This window comes from Branchiostoma floridae, chromosome 4 (genome assembly GCF_000003815.2).
Source record: "Branchiostoma floridae strain S238N-H82 chromosome 4, Bfl_VNyyK, whole genome shotgun sequence".
NCBI lineage: Eukaryota > Metazoa > Chordata > Leptocardii > Amphioxiformes > Branchiostomatidae > Branchiostoma > Branchiostoma floridae.
Genome location: NC_049982.1, coordinates 23434629 through 23461849, shown reverse-complemented (window position 1 = coordinate 23461849; position 27221 = coordinate 23434629). Strand labels below are relative to the sequence as shown.

General features: G+C 39.0%; 2 protein-coding genes across 5 annotated transcripts in view; one reads left to right on the top strand and one right to left on the bottom strand.

The window, feature by feature from the left end:
- The window catches only part of LOC118414572, an 8121-nt gene extending 2775 nt beyond the window's left edge, over window positions 1-5346 (bottom strand). Inside the window, exons 1-2 of the mRNA XM_035818709.1 lie at window positions 4682-5346; window positions 1941-2056 (exon numbers count right to left, since the gene is read on the bottom strand). The gene's annotated coding sequence lies outside the window, so the exon portion shown is untranslated. The remainder of the gene's footprint in view (window positions 1-1940; window positions 2057-4681) is intronic.
- LOC118414571 (rhotekin-2-like) lies at window positions 2255-27221 on the top strand. Of its 4 annotated transcripts, none has more exons than XM_035818705.1 (15): window positions 2255-2437; window positions 15674-15804; window positions 16435-16559; window positions 17141-17312; window positions 17811-17973; window positions 18802-18842; window positions 18956-19050; window positions 20185-20288; window positions 20757-20771; window positions 21422-21550; window positions 22143-22308; window positions 22851-22952; window positions 23749-23897; window positions 24371-24653; window positions 25091-27221. In XM_035818705.1, exons 1-15 carry the CDS (start codon window positions 2303-2305, stop codon window positions 25276-25278), a joined length of 1998 nt encoding a protein of 665 aa, XP_035674598.1. In that variant the 5' UTR covers window positions 2255-2302; the 3' UTR covers window positions 25279-27221. The 4 variants fall into 4 exon arrangements, with proteins under 4 accessions (XP_035674598.1, XP_035674599.1, XP_035674600.1 ...); XM_035818707.1 differs by lacking the exon at window positions 2255-2437 and adding an exon at window positions 5541-5881; XM_035818708.1 differs by lacking the exon at window positions 2255-2437 and adding an exon at window positions 11992-12167.

Genomic DNA, 27221 nt, shown 5'->3' with positions numbered 1-27221 from the left:
GGTCGTGGGGGCGTCGCCCCCACGATAAAATAAGCTGAAACACTCAAAATCAAGCTGAAACCCTTGTGTATATTTTCACTAATGGAAATTTCATTAAATCTCGCTAGTCTACTGGCAAAATTTGGCCCTAAAAATGCAGGAAATGACGTTTCAGAGGGTCCAGATTTCAAAATTTCAAAGGACCTCCCTTGTGAGGATTCGCGCCGTCGGCACTGGACATGGTGGGAAAATGCTACCGGAGCGTCGTCCCCCATGACCTTTTTCTAGTAGAAATTTCATCATCAAACTTTGTTTACAAGCAAAATGTTCCCCTCAAATGCAGGAAATGGCATTCAAAGTGTCCTGATTTAAAAATTTCTCCAAAACTCCCTTGCGGCGGCTTGCGTCTTCGGGGCTCACGACGACGTAGTGCAAAATATGTTGGTGCGTGGGTCGTCGCCCTCAAATCGTTTTCTCTACTAGAAGTTTAATTAAATTCAGCTTAGTCTGTCTGCAAAATTTGTCCCTCAAAATACAGGAAATGGCGTTTCAGAGGGTCTAGATTTAAAAAATTTCCAGAACCTACCTTGCAACGGCTCGTACCTTCGCCGCTCGAGATGGTGAAAATATGTTGGGGGGTGTCGCCCTCAATAACTAAAGCTAAAACTATGTGTATTTTTGATAGAAATGTCATTGAAGTTAGCTTAGTCTGGCAGCAAAATTTGCCCCTCAAAATACAGGAAATAGCGTTTCAGAGGGTTTAGATTTGAAATTTTTCCGGGGGTGCATGCCCCCGGACCCCCCTAGAAGGGGCGCGCCTCCGGCCCGACGCCTCGGGCCTTCGGCCCTCGATTTAGTGATATGAGAAATTTTCGCCCCCACAACTTAAAAATGGTGCCGCCGCCTCTGTCTATTACTGACCAGATGATGTGTTCTTTAAAAAGACACTTAACACAACTTTTGCCTTTAACTTACCTTATATCTGTTTGGAGACGCAATCTCAACCAGTGTACTGCTGCTATATTACATGTTGATACCTCCTTACCTACATTTTGTATACCTCAGAAACCCGCTTAGGCCATCTGGTCTGAGTTTGAGATATACAGCACCGTACCAGTAATGTTAATTCAGTGTGACACTTATCCACCCACGTTGGTGAACTTTGGAGTCTTTTACTGCTGATATTTACTACCCGCAGTTATCACTGTGTCACATAGCATCTTTTCAATTTACAAGAAGCTGAACTTTTGAACTCTTGGTGTGGAAATGTCTGCCTTTGACCTGATATTACGTCATACAAAATACCAACAGTGGCAGTTTCCCAGGGAAACCATGTGTAGTTGGCAACCAGTGTTCCTTCTAAGGACACGCACTGAAACTTACGGGGTTCTGCTCAAAGCTATATGCTTCTACCTGGAAACTGAGATCTATGTATAAATGCTTGATAAAATACTATGAGTACATTTGTATTTGAGTAGGAACGTGGAATTCCTATTAGGTTGAACTTACTGTTTGTAATTTTCTTCATTACTTTTGGTACACATTAGCGGTACAATCTCCTCCTAATTCCAAGAAAATATATCTCGTATGAGAGTAGGTATAACAAATGACAAGTTCGATTTCAGTCCTTCTAGCAGCTTTCTACAGCAGAATTATGTGGTAGGTAAATAGGCTAGAGGTGATGTTGCTTTGAGCCACGAAACAACTTGTTGGACCTTCACGTATTTCTTGTTTGCAACATGGAAACAGGCCACCTTTAAGGCGCAAGGCTATAGCAAGCTTTTTGGCTAGGGTACAAAAGGCCGCAAATAGCCATACTGCTAACACTTCTTATGGTCTCTTATCCACATACCGTGTGAGAAGTTATGCTTTCTCGATAAACGAATTTGAACGAAGAATGTCCAAGTACAGCACTGACTACCGTATACCGTGGATGCCAAACGTAATAGAATTGCACAAACCTGCACAATAAACTGCTGAAGGGCTGGGGCTGGGCTTAATGTCTTCGCAGTTGTTCTGAGACGAAAGCCGGACACCTGAAGACACTTGACAGCTTCTTTTCCATGCAGACGACAAACTTTATAAAAACAAAGTTCACCTTTGACATATGCAAATAACATGCATCAAAACGTGTAAGAGCAAACAGAGAGTTCTTTATTTTAGCCACATTAAAATCCGTATTAATTACAAATTTGAATACATAATAATAAAGGAAGCATTTTAATTGTATATTTTATATTTTGATTGGTGTTCTTGTTTGTAATTACATTTGAATATCTGTAAAGGTTTCTTCTCGTGTAGATTCAGTCAGTGTCAATCAAAGATGGCGACCCCAGGGAAAAGGAAGCGGGAAGTTCGAGTCGAAAGCCCGATTTGGGTTTTACGTACCGAAATGGCGAAAAGGAAGGAGAAAAAACGCAAGAAAACCGAAGAGTTCGCCGTAGTTTTCTCTGAGAAGGTAGGAAAGGTTTTGTAGATGACTGTCTTTGGATATAGACGGGATAGGGAGGTCGGTTTTGTCAGGAATTTTTCCGTTGGGGGCCTGTTGTTGAAAAGTTGGCAACGATCCAAACCAAACTTTCAAAACTTGCACAACTTGTACCGTTATGAGACTGGACTCATAACATGGGTCAAGATTCTTGTTGTGACCAAATGGGTTTCTGCAAGGAGCTTTTACCTGATAAAAGCTCCTTGGTTTCTGTGATAGAGAAATTCGTGGTGACGTGTGATGGTATTAAATGCACATATTCGTTTGAAAATATTCATATGCAAATCTGTGGAATTTGGCCTTTGCATCTTGTAACGTACGTGTTTACAAGCAACTGTACTTGTAAGATAATGCGACCAACATACAAATGACCGATACGTATTTTAAGAGTATGTAGTAATATAGTCTGTCTGTGTGTGTGTGATTGTCATAAGTACTGTATTATGTCAGACTCAGTGGCTCTATCATAATGTACATGTATAAAATGTGTAGTTTTGTTATGTGTAAGTCGTTCTTGATGCTTTTCTTAGGAGATTCAACATAACCATATGTCTCTACATTTTCAATTCTTATCAATTCTACCAAATACAATCATTAGCAATCTTACTAAATATGATACAGTTTCATCAATATAATTAGTAGTTTAACATAACGCTTTATAAATTAGCAATTTACAAGCAAATGAATGAAAGATGAAAGATCATTTTATACTACTATAGTAGAATTTCATTAGTGCAATTCTACAGACTACATGTTGCATATTTAGTAGTATACGCAGCAATTTGCAAAATACAGTGGAACGTTAGTAAATCTAGTTACTAGTACAATTACTGTACTGTACAAAATTACATGTGCATACTTAGCAATTAACTTTGTATGTGTACCTAACAACTTGACAAGTAAGGTTAATTATGCCTGTGAAATTGCTAAGTATAGTATACCCATAGAAAATTGTAATTGTATAAAAGGAAAGCGTGTCCAATGGTGGCTCCAACCTCTGACCTTGGCTTGGGTCCTTGGAATTTGTCCCCTTCACAGAAGTTTGTCATTGAGTACAACATGTTCCTCCATATTACAAATAATTCTCTTTGGTTTATTCATTGTACACATGTATGTAAATGTCATATGATACTGACTTGCATGATATAAAACTAGAGTAGAGAAGAGTAATTTACTTAAGTAGATTTCTTTGGATTAATTTTAGTATTTAAACTCTGACAAAGGAGGTTATATAGAGTTATATAACCTCCTTGATATGATTTTGTCTTGCCATCTCCTTCGCTAGGAATCAGACTAGGATACATTATCATCCATTAATTTCTTAACATTATAATAGGCAGGGTTCGAAATACACATACTTAACTTGCAATTTGCACGTAGTTTTTGAGATTTGCACATAAAAATATTTTGAACTTGCAATCTTGCATGTTGAAAATACCTGCCCTATAGTAAAAATACTGAGGCCATGATGCCTTTGTTTGTCTGACGGGGATCGTCACCGGTCGTCAGTAAGTGTTATAAACAATCAAATTTGGTTTTGCTGCAAACTTACATTCTGATTATGTGGATATCTTTCCAAAATTTGAAGTTCTGTCTATATTTTCATGCGCTGATTTCAGTTCGTCAAAAGTGACAGAATGGTCAAAATTCTTATCTATCCCGTGCAGCAAAATTCGGCCGAAGGACAGAATGATGGATGCTGACTAGAACGTTGCAGACTAGTTGTATTTTGTATGTAAATGTTTCAAATTGCACGTAAAATTTTTGCCAACTTGCAATTTTGCATGAAGCAAAAAAAAAGTATTTCGATCCCTGACTGGGATATACGCTCTTGATTCTAAATGCTTATACATATAGTCATAGTAGTTACTAGTACTAAGGTGAGCCTTTGATAAAAGCTCCTTGCTAGTACTGCCTTTGAAGGTTAGACCAAACATCCAGAATATACAGTGCAATGTATATTCTTCAAAACAATTCATCAAACAACTGGATAATTTTCCCCATAAAGTCTCTAGTCTTTGTACTATTTAGAGACTTGATGCATTTGGTATACCCTGTGACACATGTTTGTTCGTAGTATTTGAATTGAAGACATATACTACATACAATTCCATAATCTTACCTTTGATACTAGTACTGGGAGGAAAATAAGGTCAGTTATCATGCAATGGAAGGACCACCAAAATCAATATGACATGCTCTGGGAAACCTTACCTCAACTCAAGACATATGTGACCCTGTTGCAGTTCACAACTTGACACTTCCCTGTTTCCACTTCTCAGCCATGTGCCAGCCCAGTTCCCTTCCACTCCCTGTGTGCCTTTCCCACAGGTTTGGACTCAGATCACTAAATTTAGCAACGTGATGGTAAGGCAGCTTTTCATTGGCACAATATGTCCTCAGGATTAACTTCTAGTAGTCCTACTTCTTTCATGTTGGTCTGCTTGGTTTGAGTTCCCTGTGAGTATGATGAAGTCTGTGGGCGGAAAAATAGATCCAGTCTACTGCTGAGCAGAGAGCATGTTTTCCCTGACATCAAGTGTCGATCTGTTCTTCACACTTCCCTACACTAACACCCCAGGTTCATTAGCATCATAAAGGTCTTAGTTCATCAAACAGCAATTAGCAATCCACTTATCACCTATTCAAGCCATAAAAACAAATGAAAACATGACATCATGATAAGGGAACCCCCCATTGGACATCTCCAGCTGGTAACATAACACCCTCTCCTAGAGGGGCTTCCTGTTGGGGGCATTCCTCACCATTGGTCTCATTGTGCTAACAATAGACTCCCCGCCCACGCTCCCGCCACATGGAGGGCCAGTGTTTGCATACAGACCCAGTCAGCTAGAGCAAAAAGGAGCGGGAAGTGGATGGAACCAAGGAGGTTGAATATTCAACCTCCTTGATGGAACCAGACAGTTGGGAGTTAGCTACAGACAGGGACACTAGCCAGTGACAAGTGTTGTCAGAGGAAGTTTCTGACTTCTCTGTCTGAGTTGTATTGGAAAATTGGTCCCCAAAGGTTCCTGTGAGTGTGAGCACAAGCTTGTGTTGGACTGGTTGTACTAGCACTCATCATCTGGAGCAAAAAGGAGCGGGAAGTTGATCAAAACAGACAGTTGTGAGTTTAATAGCTACAGACAGGGACGAGTCTGCCAGTGACAAGTGTTGACTGTCAGTCAGAGGGGAAGTTTCAGACTTCTCTGTCTGAGTTGTATTGGAAAATTGGTCCCCGAAGGTTCCTGTGAGTGTGAGCACAAGCTTGTGTTGGACTGGTTGTACAAGCGCTCATCTGTTATGCCAGGGTTTTTGGAGGCAAGACAAGCAAGGCTTGCAATCATGGATTCTGTTTTCATCATGGAAGACTTGAATGAGTACTACTACAGACAATTGGCTGCAAGCATTCAGGTAAAGCCCATCTTAAAAATTGATGATTTTTTTTTATTGCAGAGAGTGAATATCATAATGAATTACTAATGACAAAAGTTTTACCATCCGTTTCTGTTGTAGCAATTAGGAGCTTTTAAAAAGAGTTGTAGTCAAGTTTTGATAGAACTTCTGTACAAGACTACTATTATGTACTAAACTTTTTATAGTACTGTGTACTTTTTTTTTTCATTATCAACTTTGATGTGAACTGTTTCTTGGACTTGAAAAAGTATGTAGCTGCCGATGTAAAGTAGGATTTTTTTTCTGGATTTTGTGAACTTTTGAATGTGGTTGTTACAACATTATTGATTTGACATAATTTTTGAGCTGTGTGTGTAGCGTTTTTACCCTGTTATTACATCGTACAAAGACGTTTAGAACTAACAAAGTAACATTTAGTAACACTGACAGTCAAATGAAATTGCGTTAAACCACGAAGATAGAAGAGTATTCTATTCAGTTCTCTAGTGTAACATATCAGTACTTGAATGTGCAACACAAGATAGCAGATAATCCACCCAGTTGTGTGGAGAACATTCCACATCTGTTCTCTCCCTCCATGGACCTGTTGTTCCCACTGTTATTGACACTGTGGGACTATTTCAAACATTCCGTTTGATCAGCAATCTCGGGTTACCACATCGCACAGATCTGAAACTTCACATTGTCTTACTTATCCCTGCATTCGCTACTTTTGGGGGATTTCGTGTCAACGTAGAAGTCAGAAATACCTTAGCAATGCAGATATAGAAATAACTCAATAGTCTGTACACCCTGCTTACCTTCCCCATTGGCAATTAGATTTATAATTCCCTTGATAGAATCCCCCTTCTCTGTTTATCTCTCTTGTACAATTATTTACCCCTGCCTAACAAGCAGGTAATCTGCGGACGTAGCAAGTGTTTTTCTGGTAATTCCCGGCATTTGTGTCCACAAGGAGTATTTGTGGCGTCAACAGCCCCTTGATTTGTGTGAAGTAGATTAGGAATGCTGACTTTTTTGATGATCCACGATGTGAAAAATTGTGTGTTACCTGAGCAAAATTGATGGGTCACGTTATCTATGGGAAGTCAGCCTAGTACAAGACAGAACGGAAATCACTTGGACAGAGGGTGGTTTCCTGTGGGTCGGTTATTGGCGAGCCGGCTTTGTGATACGGCCCTCCAGCCAACAAATAAACGGTTGACTTGCCCACTTGTCGCTGTTTACCGAGGGTGACCCGCACGTCGTGTCGTGTTCCGGTTTGGCGTGCTTTCGTGATTGAGAGAAGCGTATACACATGGCTTCAAGTCATAAAGAGTTTTATGTGAAGTACATAAATATCTTAAGTTCCCAGCTTGTAAGAAAGACAATTTTTATAGTGCAAATGTTTTGAAATTGGATGCCATGTTGGAATTCACCTTTGCCCAGTTCTTTTACACCTTTGCTTTCTTGTGTTACAGTTTTACTGTTGTGATATACACACCTGTCTAGCTGGGTCTTGCCCCAGGTGAATAGTTTTACATCCTGTGTCTGACAATAGTCCCACCTGGAGCCTGACATGCAGACAATACGGACCTGTTTGATCACCTGTGTACGAGGTCAGGGTCAAACCTCACACAATACAGACACTTGTCCTCCACTCTACAGCTGTTATTGTTACCTATTTGTGAGAGTTCATGAGGTGTGAAGACCACCCAAAACATTGATTGTCATTCTAATTAAGATCACTTAATTAGGTTACAGTAAGCAAGGCTTGACTATTTACTCCAGGAACCGGTATGTTTTTACGAACTAGTCAGGCAGCACCAGCAATATTGAAAGTATAGAAAGCATGTTGGAGATTGACCTTATCTTTTTATCACATACAAGTAAAAGCAATTTCTTAGGTACCTTTTATCAGATCTAGACAGCTCCCATACTGGGAAGGACCATCTGGTTTGGGTAAGTCTGTCTCAGAACCAGTAGTAAGGGGATCATTCTCCAATTCATCAGAGGTTTCCCTGCAATAACAGATGATGAAAAGATAAATGGTTTGGCAACTAAGGTTATGTTTGTGTCTGATATGTCCTATAAACCGGACACAAATGGTGTAACAGTACAATCGTATCATTGTACTATACTATTATATGGCTTCCAGGATAGTGTTTCAGGGTCTCATAGAACCTTGTTTAGAGTACAAGCAAACATGACCTCCCCGCTCTCCAAAATATTGACATTCACTTGAGACAAAGCTTGAAATTCATACTCGAAGCTTGAAGTTGAATAATCCTATGTGTCGTGGGCTTGTGCCATGAATTTTTTACTGAATGATTAAACACTAAAAAATGGGTTCCAAAAGTTGCTACATGATATAGTTATAACTGCATATCAAAACAAGAATATGTAGGGAATTTGCCGTTGTTTCCTCCATCATCGACCATGTGTACAAGGAGTACACCTTTCTCTCATAATTCAGTAATACAGCTAGTAGTAATTACAATGGGGACTCCATGATAAATTATATGGCAGGAAAAAAAGGGTGGAGGGCTAAAGGTTCCCCATGGATATTGTATTCTCTGATCTTGAACTTGTAAACTCCTCCCACACATCCCACTGAATTTGCTAGTGATGACACAAAATGTCAAGTCTGGTCCCAATAATAAGGAACTCTCTCTTGTGGTTACATCATGGCCTTTGAAATCCTAGACCCAGTTTCTGTTCTCCAGTATACAGTTTCCTGGATTTATCAGAAACATGTGCTCCATTACTGTGCCCTGCTTTCTCCTCATGTTTGCACAAGTGTTCTCTCAAGTTCCTTTCATGTTCAATGAGGAACAGGCCTGTGCTATCAGTGTTTTGTGACTTTGTTTTGTTGGTTTTGTGTAAACTAACTTAGTCCTTATCTATATTCATTTAAGATATAGATAAGGATAGTGATGACACAAAGAAGAAGAAGAAGATTTAAGATTTAATCTTATGATCCCAATGTGAAGTATCTTTTGTACCAAAAGATTTACTGTAATTTGTAGATACAGAAATGTTCACGTTGGTTTTATGTTGTTTTTTCATGATAGTTTCAGACTACAGTCTATGGCGCTACCAAGAACTTAAAACCACTGCAAAAACTCCATCCCCCCCCCCCCCCGCTTACTCAAAATTAAATTCCCGCAAAATTTAAATGATTTTACAGTATGGATCTACTTAAGCCTTTGATATCTTTTGTAGACTGCAGTTTGGTACCCAGACACAAGGGGGCATGCCACGTGCCTTACCACTGCCTGTATAGCTATGGCTATCTCTTGGCCCAGATGCAGCACAGAGTGCTAAGACATTCCCCCAGTGCTTTGATTATCTGTACCATGATTGATTACCTGTACAAAAGAGAACAGAGTTTATGGACTCTCATATTCCCAGCGGCATTTGTAATATTGCTGCTGACCCCATTTATTGGCGTTACTTGTCCCAGGGGACACAATCACCTGTTTAGAGGATAATGCTATTTTCTGGGGATGTGTGAACTGAAGGAAAACAAATTAGATTATGCTGGCTATGTGTGATTTATGTGACAAATGTACTTAATATAGCTGTCATAAATGCCCACTTTACCTCTAATGAAGTCATTAGCATACATTTCTTTGGCAGGTGCATGCTGCCATAATGAAATAGCTGTGACAATTAGCGCTGCAAATTCCATTACAATTTTGAGTTGGATTGACCGATAAATTTGTCTTAGGCTAAACACATTTTATGATAAGGTCAACAGAAATGATTAGAAGTCATTTTAGGAAAGAAACAATGAAATGGCTATGTTATGTTATGTTACAATTCCGTGCACAAAATGAAGCGCTTACCAACAAGCTTTCGATCAGTCCTCTGATCCCTCTCAAGTTGAAAATGGTTATGTTTTTCAATGGAATTTGGAAACTAGAGCATTGTAATACAAATGTACACAATTTTAAGCATTTAGCTTTCTCAAGGTTTTCTTCAAGTGTTCCCTTTCATTGTCCATACAATGAATGTGATAAGTAGTCAGCATCCACAGTAACTGCTCTGGCTAAATAACCAACACACTGCACTCACCACTCTTCTTCTCAAGATCATGATTTTTGGGACATTTATTGATTCAATCCTGTTCAATCCAAATTATTTCACCTTCACTGCCTTTATTCCAAAAGTGATGAATGGAGCAGGAAGCACAGATGTCCCCAGCCAGACTGTTTCCTGGGATAATTACAGTCTTTCTGGGAACCCTTCCATATTCTGACTCAGCCTGTATCCCCTACACTGATACATATGTAGATGTTATAAAAGCATGATGCAAATTATTTTCTCAGTAGGCATAGAATCTTTATTGCAAGTTCATGCCCAAAGGCTAATTGCAAACAGCGTGGTATACATAACTGAATTTACATACATCTAGCTATTCAATAAGAAGAATAAGATTTAAACTTGATATGAAATTGTGTTTAGAGTTCAGTTATCAAGAAGTGTTTTGAGAAAAGGACACTAGTAACTTATATGTATAGCTCAAAATGTGTATTCTTGATGTCAAGAGAACAACAGATCAATGAGGTTGAGGTTCGTTCTCTGATGATATCGGTAGCAAAAGACGAAACAATAATTCATATATTACTAGCAGGGCTCGAAATTCATTTTGGGTACTGGTGCACCCAGCTTTAAAAATTGGGTCCACCAAACATTTTTTGGGTGCACCACTTAAATTTAAGTAGAATGTCAAAAAAAAAACCCTAATAACAAAACTTAGTTACAAGCTATCAAATTCTTAAACAAGTAACATGACAGACATTTTATGATCTTTCTAACACTTAGATGTCAAGAATATGATGTATTCTAGTATACTCTATATCTTTCCATACATAAACCTAATAAAATATTTGGGTGCGCGTGCACCCTGTGCACCCACTGAAAAAAATTGGGTGCACAGTTCAAATTTTGGGTTCACCTGGGTGCACATGCACCCAGTATTTCGAGCCCTGACTAGTATTCAATGTTTTCTTCTCTGTTTTATTCCCTAAGTTGAGGGCAAAGAGGTAGTAATCTCTGAAACGCATCTGGTATGAAGGTTACAGCAGAAACCACTTAAGGTAATTAGGCCATAATGGCACCTTCTTAAAAGGCCAACCCTATGTCATTGCACTGTACATGGGGATTAGCTGGAACGAATTAACATAAACACAGGCTACCACTGGTACATGCATTCAGATTTCTGTCTCATATGTATGTAGTAATATTGGTTAAATGAAGGAAATGATATGCAAACAAAGGGAATACATATTTTTTTCAGTACGTAATTCCTCTTTTTTTTTCTTAAGTGTTAGAATATGTGAGAAGCGGAAAGTGTGGGAACAAGAATCAAATATCCCAGTGGTTTAGATAACGATCATCTAGAAGCTGTTTCCCACATAATTACATGTCACTTGTAATCCCTCCACTTGCTTGACCCAAATTTTTGACATCGTTCTGCAGTTGGCATTTTCTATCAGATGTCAAAACTGCTTTACGAATTATTACATAGAAGTAAATAAATGGGGGGTGTTACTTTTTGTCTTTGTTAAAATTTAATGGCCCAAAAATGAATTGAAATGGCAGTGATTTGTTGTTTTGGGGGGATGGGGGTGATGGAGAAACTGAATTGTTCACATGCCCCCTCCTATGCTGTACTATGGTTGAACCCAGAGAATACTGAAGTGATGTTTTGAAGCCTGCTTGCTTGCCTGCATAGAAATCAGCCTGCATGGGATCCCAGGGGAGGTATCGGTTACGGCGGCTGTCCTTACAAGCAGACTGCCTCTCAGGAAGGATGATGTCAGCGCCCAGCCACAGAAGTAATTTTCCTCCTCCAGCAGAGGAAGTGGTGGCAGGAATAGATAGTAGCCAGCTTCTGGTCTGGTCTACTGGCTTCTCAACAAAGAAAATATCTATCCTTCTGCCAGTGTTGGCTTAAAAATTCAAATTTAGTCCCCAAAACCAGTCATGAGTCAGACTTCAGCATCCCTGCTTGTGGGTTGATGAATCATTGTCTGCTGTGGGAATGGAATCTCCCAGTTTGCAAGGACACAACCCACTGATCCATGCCATCCCCACCCCCTCCTCTGTGAATGGTTGAGTCCAGCATGAGTAAAGGCATGATCATGGACAGGCCAGGAGGTTGGCCAGGAAATCTGCCAAGATGCAGCAGCATACATCTGTTTGAAAGGGTCTGAGATTTCACCACTGAAAACCAAAGCTGCTGGACCCAATGGCCATGCATCTGCAACACGGGACGGTGAAGCTTCCCAAATGTGTGAGTATGCAGTCCCGATTTTCCTCCAACAGTTTCTGAATGGAGTATAGAGCAGGGATGCCACAGTGCTGTTGACATAGATGGCAGTTTTGCCATTGTTCTGCTCCAACTGCCACATGTTGTGAAAACTGAGACTTGTCCCCACCATGGTTGAGTCACTGGTACTATTTTGGATATTGTGGCGTAGAACTAAAAGCCATCATGTATGTATTGATCTATCACAAAATTGTCCAGAATTGGGTATTCCAGTTGCTTTTACTGTCAGTGATCAGTGTGTGCCCAGAATAACTCGAAAATATTTCCAGTGTGTGACTGCTTTTTATAAGGCACTGAAAATAACATGTCCATACTTGCACAATTACACTTACTGTTGGTATAAATTTGATATGATAATTATAAAATAATTGGGTTTAATTGCATATGTAATATAGACACAAGCCTGTTCACTCTTCCTTTCCATATGATCTTACAAATGATACCAGACAGCCCCATTTCCCTGTTTGGTTGTGTTGTTTTTGCTAGTAGACCGTGTAACAGATGAAGAGATCATTTTTGACAGACAATACAAGATATCCATGTATAATTTCAAGGCTACCATTGCAGTAAAAAGGGATTTCCCAAGGATGAACATGTGCTCAGATACCCAGTTCAGTAAGAGATAGCTATAATATATCTAAACCATCTCTGCACATAGTTGATGGTACAGACCTCTGCTGCCTTGCCTTATTTAGTTGTTACCAAAATCCCCCATATTGTGGCTGTACTGAGACATGATAAATATTTGATGTCACTGTCTAGATATTGCAAAATAACATGTTATCAACGTATAGTGTGTGATTGTTAAAGTGGCATGGAAATTGCCACAAAGGGTTTAATTGTGCAAAGTCATTGCCAAAAGGAAAGGCAATGTCTCCTGTAAAACATTTGCATCCAAATAACTACCACCAGCTTTCAAATGGTTTGTACCATGATTAGTGTTTTCCCCATTTGATAATACATTGTAGCTGCCTGCATTCATAATGGCAGGAAACATATGGAAATTGAGCCAATTGTTCATTACATGTAATCATGTTATGTTCACTGCAATGGTAGTGCACTTGACTGTAATGTAAAATTAGCAATGTTGTCACCAACCAAGAATGTACGAGAGCTCTTTTTTTTCTTTGTTTACCAGAGCATATAGGACCATTTGCGAATTTCCAATAACGATAAATTATTCAACAATTGGCATGCAACCGATTGAGCGGTTGATTATGTTCGGAAAAAGCTTTTCATGATATTTTTGATGAGGTTAATCTAACACTTCTTTTCATTTGCAGTGAGGGCCTTTGCAATTTTTTCAAGAGAACAATTGATTTATGCTGAATTCATACTAGTTATAGTACATGTGATACCAACATCATTCATAGGTATAAGAAAAGAAATTTTTCAAAAAAGAAAATATTCTTCCTTAGTAAATGCACTCATACAGTGATATACATATACTAGTGTACCATTTTTGGTGCAGGTCCTTTGCTATAGCTATACATACTTCTTTGTCTTATTTCATGCAGTTCAATTGCTGAGAAACAGTTAATTCAATTGATGCAGCCCTTTGGTGATTGGTCTACTGTCCATGTCTGTTGCTCCACATTCATTCCAAAAGTATCACATGTCTAGATACGGTGATCTTTTTATCCCCTGCAAGTACTTTGTGTATTGTGTAATCTACAGTGTAATCATATATTGTGTACAGAATGTGCTATACTATAGGACCAAATGGCTCAAACAATTATAAAACTAAAATGCCAGTGTTCTAGATAGATAGGCTGTTTCTTATGAAAGGATCACAGTGTAAAGGAAATGACCATTGTATTCATGGACAGGATGGCTTTTGATAGTGTACTACTTACTTGTAGCAATCATCCTATAGGCTTGGAAAAGGCAATACTTTTCCTAAATTTTTCTAGTATTAGTATTAGTATCACCTATAATATTTGATTCATATTGACCTTGTCTTGTAACTTACACTTGTTTTGCTGCAAATTTTCTTGAAACTATTTCTGCTAATTTCATATTTCTGTCCTACATCTGCCATCTGGACAAAAAAGTCATGTACATTTTCAAATTTGTATCTCAATAGATGATTGGGTATCATATTCAAGCTGACTTTGCGATAGAAATGGGACTGATGATATTAATGTTGACATTATGTATTATGTAATTGTACATGTATGATATTTCCTTCAAAAGATATTTGCCCACACTGTGTACAGAACACGGAGACTTCAATTTTCTTCCTTGTACTACATTTAACACATACAACTACAAGCCTTCAAAATATTCCAGCCTGTTTAGTTTCAGGCACCCAATTTTCAAGATAAAAGCTCTTGAGCAAATGCTTGTACTTCAAACACTTTATTTGTTCAGTTCTGTGACATGAAAGAGTAGGCTTTGATATGAAGCTCTGTAAACTAGGTCACTGGAAAACAACAGTAACAGGAATCTGTTTGAACTTCTGCGTCAGGAATTTCTGGATGATAACTTTTCCAGAAATATATCTGTACCGGTAATTTTGTTTGCTCACACTGTATACATACATGTATGTGGCTTATATACATACACTTTTAACTTCACCAATATTCAGATAGCATGAAAAGATCAGCTATCATGACATACACACCCATGTTCAGTAACCCATGTACAAGTGGGTTCTTTAGGATAGCAAAAACATTTGGTCATCTGTACAGATGGCATCTCAAACCTTTCCAACAGGTGGACTCATCCATGCTATTCTTCATCAAAACACTCCCCAAAAAGTTGTGGAGTTTTCCAGCTGAATCATACATTTCACTTATCGTATAGAACATTTTTGTCCACCAGGACTGTTTGGAACATATGGTACACTGAAGTTTGAGTAAACTACAGTATATCATGATCAGTTTGATTGATGAGATTTACTGTAAATCTTGAAACTTGTGGTAGTTTTCTTTGAACTCTGTAATCCCACTACAGTGAAATCTTTACACCTGCAGGGCTCGAAATACCCACTTGCCCACTTGAAAATGCAACCACATTTTGCTTTGTGCAACTTACTTTTAAACCCAGGTTGCACACTGCGCAACCTGAAATTTTGCAGTTGGAACACTGCTTTTTCCCCACCTACATGCATAAGCTTTTGTATTTATTTTTTGATAACATGAAACATATTACATAGTTACATATAACTGGAAGAAAAGATAATGGATAAGTAGCTGATTTGAAGAAAGTAACAACTTGAAAGTGGGGCAACCTGAAATGTTGATGGTACAACCTGGCTTTTGACTCAGGTTGCCACTTGGACAACCTGGCTGAAAAAAGTATTTCCAGTTTCCAGTGTACTGCAGAATTTGTATCCCGCACAGATTTGAAATGCCTCCTTGACCCTCCAGGTGCAAAATCAGACCACCATGAAAGTAAATGAGTTTACAGTAGTTGAGACCATTAGTTACAACAATGTTTAACTGATGACTTTGTTTCCACCTCAGGATGCCGATCTCCAGCAGAAGTTGGATTTTGAGATCAAGATGCGAGACGGCACCACCAAACTGCTGCAGGCCTGCAAGCACGAGGCCCAGGCTGTGGAGGCTGCCAAGAACCTGCTCACCTCCAACACAAGGTGAGCCAGCTCTCAGTGGGATATCTGTCAGGCTTCATCAGCCCCTGTCAGGAAAATTGATCTGTCAAGAGTCAAGCTCTAAATGACATTTCTGGCAGTAAAAGTCCCTGTGTTTTCTCTCTCATATAACGATTTTAGACATCTGTTGATGTTGCAGCCTTGTCTAATGTGATGCAGTAGATTTTCAGCCATCTTTGCCAGAACCTTTTTTAAGTTTTTTAAATTGGTGACCTTCTGGTGATCAAGAAATATGGCAGAACTTGTTGACTGTGTGACATGCCTAATCATTAGCTGGTGTTTCACCATTTTAAGACTGCAGAGTGCTCCATGGATCATTGTCAAATCTTCCGGTCTATCAAATATCTGAGAAAAGTTTTGAGAGTATGTGAACTCTGTTAAGTATGTTCCTTACAAGTCAAGTTAATGTAAGACAATGATAACCAAGAGAAGCAAGGTTCATATCTGGAAAATTTAACTTCTGTGCATCTCAACACATTTTTTAAAACATCAGATGACTGTATACTGTGATGGAAATATATTTCCCCCACAGCAAACATTTCAACAAGTCCTCTTCGTATACTTTTTGATGTGCTACTTATTATCCTCGTATTTCCCTTTGGTTCTGATCAGAATGATGGCGTACATGAGTGAGCTACAGAGACGTAAGACAGCAGAGGTGATGGGGAAGGAGAACTCAGAAGCAACCAACGGTCATCAGGCCAGGGAGCCATGTAAAGCCAAGGTTGCAGTATCAGGTAAAAGCTTTGTGTAGAACATTTTAGTTCTAAACATTGTACTAACAAGAATGTACTGGTTAACAAATTATCCATCTTTTAGTTTTCTTCAGTTAACTCTCATAATACTTCAGTTTGCAAGATTGAAAAGAGCAATAGATGAAAGTATTTGACATCTTTCAGACGTCTTTCTTCAACTTAATGCTGTGGTTGAGATGATTGGTAGACTAAAACTTTAAACTTTGTATTGCTAATTGATTACAATTTGAATATAGTATTACTTTCCATCCTGATAATGTAAATCTCATAATGTTTTTAGTGATGTTTTTTTTTTCTTGCGGTATCCATTCCGCCACAGAATCATAGCACCACAAATATTTGTTACTTTCTATTCCATTACTACCATATTACAGTATTATTTTATTACTGCTGTACTACAGTATTGTTTCCAACTTTAAAAACTGTAAATAAGCTCTCCTTCTATGGATTGAAGACTAATTGCAGAAACAAACAAATTTATAGTAGCCCTCACAATCTGGTCTTAGGAAAAAAATTCTAATTGTGACTTCGTCATATTTTTTCATTTTCCCTTCCCCCTGCAGACATTCGTATCCCCCTGATGTGGCGTGAGCCTGAGCTGTCTAAGACCCGTGGAGAGGGGCGGAGGTGTGCAGTGTTCTGTGTGCTGAAGCAGGGGCTGAACATACAGGACACACAGCTGGTGCATGTGGACAGGACCATGACAGACATCACCTTTGATGACATCATTGTTTTGTGAGTCTATCCTCTTATAGCTATATGTATGCAATTGCATCTTTGTCTAACATTCAATCTCTCATTACTGTTAAATTGTATTATATTTGCAAAGACTTCTTACCGCAAAATTGTATAACTACATGTACAGTAATTATTTCAACTGTAACGAAAAAACACACTGAAAAGGCTTCCTTTTCAGTTCTACCATGAAATGGAATAAAAAGTACATACATTCACAGTAATTACACATTTGTGGGTATCATTGAAATGTCCATGTGTCATCTTCAGAAGTGGATGTTTGAAGTGACATGTTGGCCAAGATTGATAAAACCCCAAAGTTTCCCACCCAATCATTTATATACTGTATGACATATTAAAGAAAATTATATATGACATATGTTGTTTTCAGTAGCTCAATTTCTTTGAGAGTTGTTACAATACATGAATGTAAGAAATTTGTTTGCTATCTGTCGTATTGGTTGTATTTTCATGTGTTACATGTGTTTTCCTTCCCAGTGAGGATGTTGTGCATGACTTCTCGCTGACAGTAGAGGTGTACTACACAGTGTTGGAGGATGACCTGGCCTTCGCCAGCACACCCAGGAAAATCAAACACAAGATCAACAGCATGTCTGCCTCCATAGGCAAGTCTATGGGCAAGAAAGTACAGGCTTATTTGGTGAGTTGGGCTATAGAGTTAGAGTTACGTACTCATAAATTTGAGTTAGGGACAACGATTTTATCTTGACATACAGGCCTCAAAGTTAACTTTTTTCCCTACTGTCCCAGCATTGTCCCAAAAATAAATTTCAACTGTCCCGAAGTGAGGATGGCCTGTCCCAACCCTATTTTCAGAAATTATGTATTACAACAACTGTAAGTCAGAGTACGCACGCCTGACAACCGCGGGGAGATCGGACATTCTGATGTTGATTCGTTGATTATTTTCCTATTGTCCCAAAAGTGTCCCAAAAAGATTTTTCAGTTGTCCCGGCCTAAATTTTAGTGGCCCCGGGACATCGGGACATAGATAACTTCGAGCCCTGACATATCAAGTATGTTTTATTTGTTCCAATTAATGTCTTGTTCTTGGAAACCAGCCTTTATAAGTTGAAGGGGTAAACCCAATTGTCTTGCGATGAAATGAATAAATAGATAAACAAGCCACTAGGACTTTAGGAGACCCAAAATATAATGATTGTGAGGTCTCGTCAAGACCTGCCCATATAGCAAGTATGACTTCAAGACAATCCATTCTGGCCTTCTTGAGTTATGTTGTAATGTTCATCCACATACATATGATATATATATATATATATTGTACATACAAACACGTCTAAAGACATAACCTTCTTTGCAACGGTCTTTGCCAAAAACTCTTTGAATTGAAATTGTCAGGCCTGGGACTTACTGTATATTTGTTTAACATGTTATAGATCTGTTTTTTGGTAGCATAAAACTTGAGTGATACTTTGCTTTAAAGTTTTCCTGTTCATTTTACTTTCAGGAAAGATCAGACTCTGCTCCAGGATCCAACCCTTGTAACATGTAAGTAAACATCTCTCTTTCGAGAAGCCAATAGTAAAGGTTACAGACTAATCATACCTTTCTCCTGGCTAAGAAAAACAGATTAATAATGTCTCCTCTCCCACAATCTCCAGAGGTCCCAAGTTCCACCTTGCTGCTAGTGTTGAACTCAGTCTCCGAGATGCCAGTGACTCCATCAGAACACATGACCTCAGTGTGGGCTCAAAAGGTGGGTCATTCTGACAGTTTTGCTATAGGATCCCCCAACAACAGTTACATCTGGAGATTCATTTACCTCTGCGGTGGTTTTATTTCATATGAGTAGACTAAGAGGAAAGGATGTTTTGCTTTGTTTCAACATTTTGTATTGCAATAGAAATATATTGGAAATGCATGTCTGTGGCATCCTGAATTTGCAGTAGAGATAGAGGCCATCACAGAAACCACTACCAAAGTTTCAACTTTTACAGTACAAAAATGCCACAACTCTTCCAAAAATAGGCTCTTGCTGAAAGCAGTTGCCAAACTCATGGCTGCGTGACCTGAACATGTACACTTCCTGGTCTTTGTTGATATGCAATACATGTACTTGTTTGTTGAGGATGCTTATCACATGTTAAGGTCAATGCCATTGTTTGATTGTTGCATTGCAGAGAAATCCTCAAAGTTTATAATGTGGAATAATAGTAAAAATTAGACTTTTATATTAAAATATAATACCTTGTTTGGGAGGGTGCAAATTTGTTGATCACAGACAAGTTAAAACATGTACTGTCAAACCTGTAGAAGTTACCATGTAAGGACCACTTTTTGGTGGTCCCTCAAAGAAATTTTTTCCCACTGACACAAGCATTAAGAATTCTCTCTATAGTGACAACCTGTCTACATAGACCACATTGTATTGGTCCCCTGAGTATTTCTTTTGGACAGTTTTGACTGTATACTTATAATGTATTGTGAACTATTCACTTCAATGATATGTATGACATATATACACTCATTTCTGGTGAAGGATATGCTTTTTACTCTTTGAGCTGTACCTTGCACCACTTTCTACTGCACTGCTGTTATATATATATACAATTTTTGTGACTTTGCTTCTGTCCCAGCATGCTTTTCATGGACAATTGACAGAAGAAAAGGTTTGAAGAACACGTTATCTTCTTGTAAGCTTTTAGAAAACTTTCAAATGTTGTTCTTAAAGGCACAGGGGCACTACTGCATGTGTCACTTGTGTAGAAAATTCGTTTTCAATGGAAAGCACACAAAGATGGAAATCTTACACAATGCCATGATGCAGTGCCCAAAGTTGTTGAGTGGTCTTATCAGTGATGCCCCCTATCTGTTTGCTTGTGCCCTGCAGACAGTAGTAGCCACATCTCCCTGTATGGGAATCTTTGTTGCCGGCTGGCCGTCCAGCCCAGGTGCATGGTGGAGGAATGTGCTGCTGGCTTCCTCAACTTACAGGTACTGCAGCTTTCCTCTCTCTTGGTGTTTCTTCACTGCCAGGTGCTTTCCCTTGATTTGTGTTCTCCCAGTATGACTGTTGTTAGTAGAATGGAAGAACTTCAGTTCATCATTCAACGATACCTGGGATTTGTTCTCCCAAGCAGAAAGTACAGTTGTTAGGTATACACTAGTAAATTGCACTTTCTATAATCTGACAGATGGAGCTTGTACATTGCCAATTAACCTGACACAAAAAGACTGTTAGGCATAATCCATTGTTACAGAATAGTCATTTTTGAGTGTTTTTATTAGATCCTTTGTCATAGTCAAGCATTGATAATGTTTTATGCTGGCCTGTATTTTTACACCATGTTGTATTTTCTATCTGTGCAGATTTTTGGTGCCATTGCTTTTTCTTAAGTTGTCAACAATCTGGTATACTGTAATGACCAATTTTTTTCTCCCCCTTTTCCTTGCTTTACAAAGGAACTACCAAATGAGGTAAAGGCCCATTTCAGTGTTCCTGCATGATGAGACTTGCCTTGCAGTGTTTTACTGACATGCTATAGAATAAGCCCCTGAGTGGATCCACTTTTACAGTGATGTGAATATGGAGTGTCTTCTGTAGATGTAGTCAAAGAATGTTGCTTATGATGATGTTTCCCATTCGCGTTCATGAGAAGCAGCATCAGAAGCAAATTCTGTGTAGCAGAAAAGAAATACATTTCACTCACACTTTCAAATTCCTTTTAACAATGAAAAACACTTCACTTAGACCTGAAACGGTCGTGGAAACTTTTGAAAGATTTAACCTACAACAGGTTGTGCATGTGTTCAGATGTGTAATGCATGGTTTGCAGTGGGTTGGTTTGGTTACGAATGCTTGCTTAGGGGGGTTTTACCCCCGAAACCAGACTTTTATCTGTTTGTCAGCTAACTTGAAGGTAGGTCTTCCCGAGGACCTAAGATAAGCACTCCAGGGATTTATCATGCAGGTTGAGTTTGCCTGGGTGTGCTCTTCTAAGATCCTCGGGAAGACCTGTCGTTGCTGCCGAACAGATTCTCTGCCAGCCCTGGCTGAAAGTCTGATTTCCAGGGTAGAAGAGTTTGTAGAAACATGTGAAGAAATGTGTGTTGTTTTGCTGGTACAGGAGATGGTGGGTGGCCTGCCCAACTGGACCAGGAGGTGGTGTGTACTGAAGGGGCCGTACCTCAGGACCTGGGCTTACCCTGAGGAGATGGAGGAGAAAGAACCACTCCTGTCACTACACATCAGACAGGTAGGGGTATCCTGTGGCTTTGCTCAACTGTCAGAAGGACACTACTATCCTAATCAGTAATTCAGAAGCTGTCATGTCCAGAACACACTGTAACAGTTGTATCAGAATGTTTGGGAGATAACTTTTAATGTTCAAGACCTCTTATGTTGCTGTTTCCCTATTTATCATGAACTAGCTCCTATGTCATTCCTGGGCCTTGTGTCACACTGGCTTCTATACAATCATTCAAGTGCACAGTTGTCAAAATTCTGCATTAGAACTTTGGAATTGATGTTCTTACAATTTTTGTTTCACAACTTCTTGCACATTTTGCATGTTGTCTCGATGGATATGATATGAAAAAAGAACACAACACACAGTAACCCTTTTGTCCGTCTAGTACCTTTACTGGTGTTAGAAAATATTACTGTGTAGTACTCTATATATGATAATACCATCTCATTGTTAAACTTATAGTGCTTTTTAACAAAACACAGAAACTAATGCATCTGGGCATTGCTTATTAACAGGATTCAAAAGAATTTTGAAAAAGATATTTTTCTTGTAAACTGAAAAGCAAGTATTTGGGCTAACAACAAACCTTCTCTATCAGGACACCAGAGTGGTTGAGGTTGACAAGATGACGATGAAGAGACCGAACAGTTTTGACGTGATCACCCGAGTGTCAGGAGAGGACCAGCCCCACATCTTTGCTGCTGACACCAAGGAGGACAGGGACACCTGGGTACAGGCATTCCAGCGGCACTTCGCTCATGCAGGTAACTTACTTTTTCTGACCTGTCGATTGAAAGTAAATCAGCTGTGTTGTGTATTTTTCTTGTTGCCATAGAAAATCAAGTCATAGAGATCAGTCCCCCAGGCCTACAAAAAGTAGAAGGCAAAATCAGTTGAGTTGAAATGTGAAATGCTAATTCTCTGCCATACTCAATCATCAAGTTGAAGCAATAAATGAAAATAATGAGAACAAATACAGTACAGTAATGTAATTTACAGTAAAATATTTGATGATTTATTTGCATTTTCCAAATGTCCAGTGAATTGATTTGCCCAGTTTGTATGATTCACAATGTATATATTTCACTCACTTATATATTTATCTGACATTATTTCAATTTTGGAAGTCACAAACATCTTTTGCTCCTGAAAATGGGTGTTGCTTAACTCCCTACTGTTCTTTCAATTTTCATACAATGCATGTGATATAGTAAAAGCTGGTGTGGAGCAATTAGAAGAGCTTCTGACAGTATCTAAAAGGCCTTGCCAGTGTCATTAAATCTCCCTGTGTGTTTGTGTTGTACAGAAGCATGGCAGCAGGCGTACCACTGTATGATGCCCATCCACGTCCCCACACCCTGCAAGCTGCCGGCTTTCCTCAGGAAGGGATCGCTGTATGATGATCTGTGTGAGTACATATCTTAGCATGGACAGTCCTGTGGTATTTTCAGAAAAGTAACCTACATGACATTGTACATTTTGTTATTTTAGTGTGTTACTTTAACCAGTTCAGACTATGCTAATGCAGTGCTTGAAATACCCACTTGCACACTTGTAAATGCAACCACATTTTGCTTGGTGCAATATAATTTTAAACCCAGATAGCGCAGTGTGCAACCTGAAATGTAACTGGAAGAAAAAATGACGGATAAATTAGGAGATTTTAAGAAAGTGATGGCTTGGAAGTGGGGCAACCTGAAATGTTGATGGCGCAAAGATGGATTTTGACGCAGGTTGCTAGGTTGCTGCCTGAACAACCTGACTGAAAAAAAAAGTATTTTGAGTGGCAGGTATTGTAACATGCATGTAATTCTTCATGTTCAATCAAGAATTTTGAATCAACTATAATTACACCTTTGCAATGGTGCTTTGTGCAACAATATGCAATTCAGCCTTTAGCTACTAAGCCATTTTTGGTTAGTTGGCTTGACTAGCTACCTCGCTTTCATTTGTTTGTACCGCAGGTCTGTCAGACATAACAAAAGTCACTGACCCCTCGTACAAATTGCTTCACTCAGCATGTCTGAATTGTCAACAAAGGCTCTGGTTGTGCTAAATAAGGTAATCAAAAGAGATGGCAGACTTCGCCCCTTCACATAGATCGGAAACAAACACAACCAAAACTTCACTCCTGTACATTTGTACCCGTATAATTATGTAGACTGAGTGGAAATTTTATAGTATGACCTTACCCCCTACCCCAGCTGTGGACTCACCCACCAAAGATTCCGTGGAATTCTCCAGTGAGGATGATCGGATATCCCAGAGTTCCCTGGGCTCCCGAGGGTCGGGGGACGAAGTCTTCAACACTTCAGAAATGATGATGGCACCACCATGGGCACTGCTCTTCCAGGTACACTATTAGTTCTTTTTCTTTATCTCTAGGCAGGTGTTACAATTGACTTCAGCTTCTTTTGTCAGTACTTTGCAGAATTTTCTTTCTCTTGTGATGGCCATTAAAGTTACTAGTATTGCATTGAACATATTAAGTCCAATAGGTGTGTATGGAATTGTGATGGATAGTAGATATGTAAAAACAGCATCTTGTATTTTGTATTTTGTCTTGAATGTTGCCACTTGACTGAAGGTTTGAATATTGAAGATCAAAATCTTGTTACTTTAAGATACTTAACCATGAATTTAGGGAAGTGCCATTATCATCAAATGACTCTGATCTTGAGCAAACGATAGTTTATTTTCAGTGTTAGTTTCTGTTGTGTTAGCATGTGTGTGTATGTATCAAGTGGTTGTTATACCCATTGTACATGTAGTTACTGTAGTATACTTTTAGGATGATTTTCAATTCTGCATCTGTACTTCTCACAGGGCAAGGCCATCAAAGTGACCAAACCCAACGCAGCTTCCGATGACTCAGCCGAGGTCAGTACCAAGCCCATCCCAGCTGAGAGAAGACTTGTCCAGCAGGCCAGGACAGACTCCACCAGTAGCAGTGACTCCCTCCCAGTGGTCAAACCCGTGCCGTCCCCTCGCTCCAACAAGGTGACCACAGGCTCAGCATCCTCACAGGAGTCGGGGGGAACCCCAAGGGAGAAGCCTGTACCAGCGAAACGACAGGGCAGGGGGACGTCCTCAGGGTCAGAGTCATCAGGTACTAGATTTATGTTATGAGCAAGTAGTCTGTTACAACATTCTGGATTTGCTTCACACTGTAAACTGTGTTTCTTCGAATATTGCATTGCCCTCAATCTACATCTATTGTCAGGTTATTATTATTAAGCTAATTATACTATATACTGTAAATGCAGAAACTTTCGCTGTGTTTTGATGTTCGCAGTTCACCGCAAACTTAAAACCACCGCGAGCTTTTCTCCATTGCAGTAAGAGACGACAGTGAATGGTGCTGCCGCGAACTTTAAACCACCGCGAACTGTTCTTTTTCCAGCTACCACTAAAATTAAATCCCCGCAAACTTAGATGCATTTACAGTAACTAGTTGTCTGATACAAAGTACCTAAATTCGCCTTACATTTTACCCGTTTAACAAATGTTGTGCAATAAAGTTTGACCATTGACTTTGACCATCAGGAGCAGAGCAGACCTCGGAGACAGCCGCTAAGCTCCCCAGACCGCAGGAGCGGGGAGGGAAGGTCTCCGGGTCGGAGTCGTCTGATGACGGCTCGAGTGGCAGAGGGAGTATCTCGAGTGGATCTGGCACTACAAACCCACCTCCTAAACCTCCCAGGCTGGCCGGGGGGTCTACTGGAGATAGGTAGTCACACAGGTACAATCAGTCTATAAAGTTTACCCTTCATTCAAAAGTCTTGACCTCAGATTTTGGACTATAAAGCTGCACTTTTGAACCTTGATGTGTCAGCAATATAAGTGAAGGGCATAAGATTGTTTTTTCTCTCAATTTAGCATTTGATTCTGTACAATATAAAAAAAGAGACGTTTTCCAGATATTCTTTGATACATCATAATTTGTACAGGAGTGCAGAATTTTGGATTGTGAACGCCTCATGTAAAAAATTAAGAAAAAAAGTCAGACAGGTCTAAATTTTTTTGTAGCATCTCAGTTCATACCTCCTAACTCCAATGTCTGGTTTTGTATTTCTTTCAACTTCCCCATCATCACAAAAAGTGTCACATGTATTGTCTTATTATTCTAGATGATAAATTATGAAAGATATCCAAATGTAATTCTCACAGGACTTTGACTTTTGGAGAATTGCGCACCAGCAAAACCAGGCGCCAAAGGACAAATAACAACCTGAACATTTGGCCAAGTTTGTTTTGTCTTTGTCAAAGTGAACTTTTGAACCGCCCCCACCACAAAGAGTGCTCCCTCTGAAAAAGTGCTTGTTTTGCATTTTGCCTTTGTTCTCATATAGTCGTTAGTGTAAACATACAGGTGCGCTAACAATAAAACACACAAGACCACTGGCAGCAGAGAAATTCACATTAGTAAAACTTCCTTTATTGAAAAATAAATCATTTATGATCAGGATCGCCTTGTTTATATGATAAAGAATGACACTGTTGATATGATGTACGAGTTAGTGAAGCAAAGGCTATGAAAGGGTTATTGGAGAGCATGGAGTGCTGTATCTCAGGCAAACTCCCAACAGCAAATATGCTCACCTTTGATATGTGAACATTTAGAGTACATGTATTTTGTTGCTATTCAAGTGCTTTATACTGAGGTGCTAGTTTAAAAACAATTGACACAATTTAGATAGCAAAGGTAACCATAACAAATAGATGTCGTAATGTAGAAAGAAAATTGATATTTTGTACTTTTCGCCTCTTTCAGAATGTATGTACAAACAGGAGTCTCAATTGTTTCTGCTTATGCTTTGAAGCTTAAATTTTCAAGATGTCTTGGACCTAATGTTAAGCCCTAGCGTGTTGAAAAATCCTCAAAGCTTTGTTTTGTAAGGATTGGGGCACATAATTGTGTGTAAATGTATTATTGTGGAAACCTGATGTTTTTGGCAATGCTCTCAGGGAGCGAGCCCATCCATTCATCATGTGTGCAATTGTATCATGTTGATGAGATTATATCAAAGTGCCTGTTTTTGTCCTGTCAGATATACATGTAACACTAAGAAGCCACAAACAAAGCTTTTCCACAAATTTTGAGGTGATATGCATTGCCCAAATCATAACAATTTTGCAAAACTTCTCGGTTATGATTTTTCTCAACCAGAGAAATTATGGAAAAGCTGTGAGAGATCTCATACATGTAACTATAACCTAATGTTAAGTAGAAATTGTAAGAAATAATAACTTTGTACAAAATGTATTGTCATAAAATTTTATTTTTGCAATCTGTAAATTTTTCTCAACATTTCTTTTTTTTGCCTCCATTGTCAGTGTTACAATACAGCTTCCATACTGATGTATAGCACAATAACATGCTGCGATGCAGCCAAACTCTGCCAAAAGAAGTCAAAACTGTAAATCATAAATGTAAAACAGCCACTGAAAATGTGTTTTTGTTTTCTAGCAGCAAATCTGTTACGTAGACTGTTTACACTCATACACTGTGAACATGACTTCTTTGTGACAGTGTTATACTTTGCTAAGGACTGTACTTATTGTAATATGTGAGAGAACAACTAATGCATTAACTTCTAATCAAGAGAAAGTGTTCTATTTAATGTACATTCGATGTTATGTTTTAAAGTTCAATAAAGAAGCTTGCAGGAACATA

Bases quoted from the DNA above. Each gene is read 5' to 3' on its own strand.
- LOC118414571 (XM_035818705.1), top strand. From the start codon at position 2,303: ATGGCGACCCCAGGGAAAAGGAAGCGGGAAGTTCGAGTCGAAAGCCCG. The intron at 2,438-15,673 runs GTAGGAAAGGTT...TTTCCACCTCAG, and splicing joins CCGTAGTTTTCTCTGAGAAG to GATGCCGATCTCCAGCAGAA. The intron at 24,654-25,090 runs GTACTAGATTTA...TTTGACCATCAG, and splicing joins CTCAGGGTCAGAGTCATCAG to GAGCAGAGCAGACCTCGGAG.